The sequence below is a fragment of the Sinocyclocheilus anshuiensis genome, unplaced genomic scaffold (genome assembly GCF_001515605.1).
Source record: "Sinocyclocheilus anshuiensis isolate Anshui unplaced genomic scaffold, SAMN03320099.WGS_v1.1 scaffold1309, whole genome shotgun sequence".
In the NCBI taxonomy this organism is placed as follows: Eukaryota; Metazoa; Chordata; class Actinopteri; order Cypriniformes; family Cyprinidae; genus Sinocyclocheilus; species Sinocyclocheilus anshuiensis.
This window is the reverse complement of record NW_015548286.1, coordinates 531241-537509: the sequence shown is the minus strand read 5'-3', so window position 1 is coordinate 537509 and position 6269 is coordinate 531241. Positions and strand designations below refer to the sequence as shown.

The 6269-nt window shown below is 35.1% G+C and overlaps 1 protein-coding gene across 1 annotated transcript in view; it reads left to right on the top strand.

Moving 5' to 3' along the window:
- The window catches only part of LOC107655887 (DNA topoisomerase 2-beta-like), a 49006-nt gene extending 46998 nt beyond the window's left edge, over nucleotides 1-2008 (top strand). Inside the window, exon 35 of the mRNA XM_016443499.1 lies at nucleotides 1472-2008. Within this exon, the coding sequence (XP_016298985.1) occupies nucleotides 1472-1633 (162 nt within the window). The 3' untranslated portion in view covers nucleotides 1634-2008. The remainder of the gene's footprint in view (nucleotides 1-1471) is intronic.
- The last annotated feature ends 4261 nt before the right edge of the window (nucleotides 2009-6269 follow it).

Here is a 6269-nt window from a genome sequence, read left to right as displayed (position 1 = left end):
ATAATTCCAAACAAAGCCACAGCGCTGTTTTGCGTCTCTGAGCAACATGACGGTGTTTCGTTCCGGAATGAATCAACTGTTTAAATGATTCGTTTCAGTCGCAATGACTCACTTATTAACAGTGACTTGCTGCCACCTACTGGCGGTTTTAATTTCACGTTTAAACCCAAGATTTCTTTGTGTATATTCATAAATGTTTTTAAAACATTAATCTCATAACATTATTTATTGCCGTTGTAATTTTGCAGTGTAAATTATTTAATCTGACTGGTAGCAGCCCTATAGTGTATATTGAATTTATTGATAAATTGTAATAATTTGACATGTAAGATGATGCATACATCTAAAAAGGTTAAAAATAGGCCTTTGTAAAGGTAAATATGCAGATTTAAGTATGTAAAAGCTGATAGAACACTGATGAAAATATTGCTTCAGAATAAATTGTTTACTACACCAAAAATCTCAGTGATGCAGTTATTTTGCGGGGATATTTTGTATGGAATATTGTCTGCTGACATTAAAAGTTCGCTGTATATCGTAGTTATAAATACCATTTATTACAGCAATTATATTTTGTTTTCTTTTTAATTTATACACATTAAATATTACATATATGTATGTAATAAAATGTGTATTTCCATTACAGGTTTAGGTCTTAAATTTCATACAAGGTGGTATTAAAAAGGTCTTAAAAAGTCTTAAATTTAACTTGTTCATGTCTGCAGAAACCCTGAAAACAGCTTTTACAAACCCAATGAAAACACTTTCTTGAAAGTGTAATATATTAAATGCAATAAAAATAATAAAATACCATCAAAAATGAAGTGTCTGTATAATAGGCCTATGCGTCTTTAAAATAATTATTATTAATTTGCAAGGGCTTGTTTTGTTTGTTTTATGGAGAGCTTGTCTAAACAGGCCAGTAAGAGACTATTAACTACTATTCATCCTTTTAATTACACAAATGTCTCATTAAAAATGTCTACAGATTGATCAAACTGATCCGAGATCATATATCTGCTGATGCAGTGGTTCGCTGCTGCGGGCGATCTCAGTGAACTCGCATGATTCACGGGTTCACAGAGATCGCCCCCCCTAAGGCGAACTATTGCAATTTCGAAACAGTTATGACATAACGAAGCCTCATTTACTGAAATCACGTGACTTTGGCATTTTGATACTCGCTCCGAACTACTTTTTCGAAACAATTGATTTGCAAAGGTTTCGAAGCTTCGTGAAGCAGTTTCAAAAGCAGCCATCACTACTGTACAGCACAATATTAATTGAATCCAGGCTTAGGCTCAAAACAGTATCAAAATAACAGCAGTACCACAATATTTTCTAAACTGTGGGACTGTGATGCACATTGGTAAATGTGTTTGCACACTGTTTTTTAAATTCTGGAGCTTGCAGGTGCCCATGAGGAGAAGTGCAGTGTCTTACAATGTTGTGTTTGCGTGTTGGCATGTAGAAACCAAAGAAGGCAGTGTCTGAAGATGAAGATGATGACGATGCAGGCATGAACAGCTTCAGCCGTCTGGACTCGGGCAGAGATCGGTCTGGTCGAGCCAAGAAAGAAGTCAAATACTTTGCAGAATCTGATAATGACGATGACGATGATATGTTAGACTAGAAAGCGTGTGCGTGCGCGCGCACACACACACACACACACACACACACACACACCCACCAGAAGAATGCTTGTTGAAGAACAGGTTCACTGTCCTCTGCCCAGCAGAATTTTGTACATTTTACCCTCCATTTTATTTTCTCTTCACTTGTGATGTTGAATTCTTTCTACTGTGTAGCTGTTTTACTCTTTTCATTATTGTTATTGCTATTATTATTATTGGTATTGTTATGATACATTGACAATGTTGTTTTTTATTGAATTGTATTTGTCCTGAGCAGCTTTTAGAAATTTAGACTGCTGTGCTTTAGCACATTTTAATGGTTCAGCATTAGAGATGATTTACCTTTTTGAGACGACTTGAAAATAAACATGAAATGTAAATTATTTGTTGTTCTCCTAAACATTTTTCAGTGCTATTGGGTTCAAGACAAGTTCAGCTCTAAGTGACATGCTGTTTATTACCACACACACAGATAGTAATGAACTTAGAATGGGGGTACAGACTCAATTATACATGTTAAGAATGATCAAATCTGAATTGTGTAACGTTTGTGAAGATCAACTCTGATCAAGTGTAATAGCCACAACTGATGCAAGGACACAAGAGGACAATTTACATGGATAATACCTAGTGACGCATTTAATAAATAGTTGATATGCATAGGAATGTTCTGCAAGGACGCAAAAACAATGCTTAACACAAAGAAGTTTGTTGTTTTTAGAGAAAAATTTAACAAAAACAACCTATACATTTCTACTGTGTAAAATGTCTAAACCTTGGAACATTTCTCTGAGAGTTGACTGCATCTTCAAACTCGCACTGGGCCATTTACATACAGTGACCATCCAAATACCTTCCCCAAACATTTTAAAATAAATACATTTTTATTGTTTTGCCAGAAGGGTTCATGTAAAGGCAAGGTCAAACATGAACAAAAGCATTGTTAATGTCCAAACAAGACAGAAGCAAAACAGGAATTTACAAATGGTTACAAACACTCCTGGTTCTGAGAAAAATATTGTTGAATTGTCGTTATTCAAACTCCTCGGGTCCACAGGTTTTAAAAAAACAATCAGATGATTTCATGCTTCAAGATGATTTCAAGAGCTGCTAGTTTTCATTATTTATTTATTCCTAATTGTTGAAGGCATGTTCCATCAGAGGATGAATTAGGGCTGGCTTGGAGTTACATTAACTGCCAGTTAACTGGCCTTCATTGAAAATCTTGCCGATTTGAAAATTCCCATCTGAAATGTGTGTAGTATATGTTGGTTTTAATCTTTCTGCTCTTTTACAGGGTTCAGAACTCATGTAAGCTCATAAAGAGCTCTAAACGCAATCAAATCGGATGATAATTGACCTATAATTGCATCGCTTGTTTCTCTATACAAAAGCCAGCAAAACAAATGCATTAAAAACTGTATCGGCATACAATATGACAACAGCAAAATGATGTTTCCTATTATTAAAGGATAGAAAATAACACATAAGCACACGGTTGGATCTCTGCCATGACACATGACTAGCTTCGAACAAGATCACATTCAGCATAAAGCATTATTGAACAATCCAGATGAGAAGGCCGGACCCTCTGCGAGGTAATTTTAACAAAGAATAACAAGACACATTTGATAACCCTTGTTTCCGAATGAGATTTTTAAAAACAAGATTTAAACTTGGATTCCGAAAATCTCTCATGACATAGTTATGCTTGATATATTCTAACTCAATCAAACACAACGTCAACTAGCTAGGAAAAAAAATCATTTTTTTTTTCTCTGTGTAACAAAGCATAATGTTTACATAATTCAAAGGATACAGCTTTCATAGCTTACAGTTTAATGAGTGCGGATTGTAGATGTGTGAGGGAATTGTGGGTGGCGTGGGTTTTTATAAAGACATTCATGAGCTGTTTCATTTGTTAACTTCAAAGACACATGCTGCTCCAACAAAAAAAAGCACTTTCCCTCAGGTTTTTTTTAAATAAAAGGCATAGCACAACAACATTCGTGCTTTCTAATCTACATGTGATGAGGTACAAAAAAGAAAATAAAGATAAATACTGCATATCATCTAGAATTTGTCATTCCTTATTCACATTCAGATGAGTGAGTCTGTTCTCCCTTATGATATGTTTTCAGGGCAGATGCGTAGTGAGACGTTATGAGGAGGTGCATGTGTGTTCACATAAAACGGTCAGTTCACTCACAAATGAAAATTCTGTCATTATTTACCTTTTTGAGACTTAAGTGATAAATCTTGTAATTCCAAAACCATATGCTATCGATTCAGCAGAATGTTGATTCTGAAAATGGTCTTGAAATGACATGAGGACAAGTAAATAGCAGATTTTTCATTTTTTGGTGAACTATCCCTTTAAGTTAAAAAGTAAACAAAGGCTTACAGTGACCCTTTCTGACCCTGCGGGAGTAAATGATTAGATACGTTTACAGTTTAGTTCCAAGTTAGAATTTACAAAATTACACAAAATTATCCACACATACAAGGAACATAAATGTAAAATAAGGACAGCAATTCATGAAAAATAATATGACAGTAACATCTGTCTCCTGTACTCTCAGGAGGGCAGTTTATAAGTGCAATGAGAGTTTAAAAACTACAATGTCTTTATGCAGACAAACTGCTTTACAAGCAGACAAACAGCCGGCATCTGAAACCTTTATATTTCGCGTTCTAAGAAACATAGCACTGAATTTGATCATTAATCAGCCAAAGACAGTGTCCCATTGTAAAGACGGTAATCCAGCGACACTTGTGTTTCAGTAAGAGGTATTATACAAACTCAGGATCAGTTTAAATGAAGCTCTCCAGAGAACAGAGCTACAGCTAACTGATCAGAGCTGAAGGCCATCATATCACCCTGTCTGAGAAAAAAAAATTGTTTCACTCAAACAAAAATAATAATAATAGGGAAAAAAAAAATATGTACACAAAAACAAGGTTCCCTAATGAGTGCACACAGAGTTGAATGTACAATGTGCTCATTGCAGCACAACTGGCTTGTCAGTCACATTGTAAAGAATTGCAAAGTCCCATTGAGTTACTGCAAAAAAGACACTTATGCAAAGGAGATTGATTCAGAGCCAAGTGACCAGAATCATCAATGTGCATTTGTGTGAACCAGTCTCTGCCATTCCCATTGATCTCAAAACACACTCACATATCAACATATGATATGACTATCAATTTCACCCAGATGGGACAGTTTTACCGCTTAAAACTCTGTTCAAATGAAAGGTTTGTTGTTTTTACTCTTCCTCATGTCATTTAAACCTGTATGACTTTATGTCCTTAAAGGAGATATGAAGAAAGTTCTTGTTGCTCTGTTCCATGCAGTGAACAGGGACTGAAGCTGTAAAAGATCACCATAAATGTAGCACAGAAGTAGTCCATATGATTTGTGTGCTATTTTCCAAGTCTTCTGATGGATTATCAGCTTTGTGATAGAACCTGACTGAAAATAGAGTGCTGCAGGGTTGGTGTAATTTTGTAAGCCAACTTTGTAAGACAAGTAAGCATTACCAAGTGAGCATTACCCTGACAAAAAAGCCAATAGGATTTTTCCACTGCCTTCTTTTGGATTATTGCAGAAAAAAAGCTTCATGACAAAACCAAAAGTTGATTCATGTTTGGTTTTCATGCTTAATATTTTATCAAAATAATTTTCACAAAAGAATTCTGAAGACTAAATACAATCGCCTCAAGTCCTTACATAATCAAACTATCACCATCACCACCCCTGAGCTTGATGTGATGCTTGTAGTCCCACTAACCACTTGTTAGCAACCGCCTTTTTAAAGACATGCAAAAGCCTACAATAATCACAAGAGAGGTGTTACTGATATATTTCATGCTGTGTAATAAAACGTGAAAATATCTTGAGCTTATTTCAGACATTTAAACCTTTTTAATCCTCTCAAAAAAAAAAAAAAAAAAAAGATTTTGGTATCATGAAACCAGAAGTGCTCAAAATGGAACCAGTTAGAATTCCAAAATGCTAACTAGTTTTTTTCTTCTGCAGCACTCTGTTGACATAAAACCCTTGCTACGCTGGTGTCTGTGTCTGTTCCTAACACAAAGCTACTGTATAATGCCCAAAGACATGGAATACAGTGCATTCATTGATTGGACTGCTTACTGATGCTACGATACTTTAATAGTGTTTATACGTATGCTCAGCTGTCAAACTTTATTTGGAGCTTGACAACTAAGCATACAGTTTTAGAGCAACATGAGGGTGAGTATGACAGAGAGCGGTTAAAGTCAATTACTAAAGATTTCTTCCATATGAAGGCCTGAAATCATGATTACTGATAGAGTGCACTATTAGTGTGTATATATGAGTTCACCAGACCCTACATAGACAAGTGAACATAGAGATTGATTTATACAAATCAGAATTGAGACAGCTTTAAATATACAAACCAATGTAAAATATTAGAGTTCCATACTGTCTATATGCAAAAACATTCTATATGTGTATTTTAAAGGACTTCAGCTCTTTTTTAAATGAGCATGTTAGACAATGTAAAAAGTACCAACAAATGCACCATAGAAACATACAATGAAATGTACAATGAATGCATCAGGTTGAATGAGAGAGAAAGTGTGGAA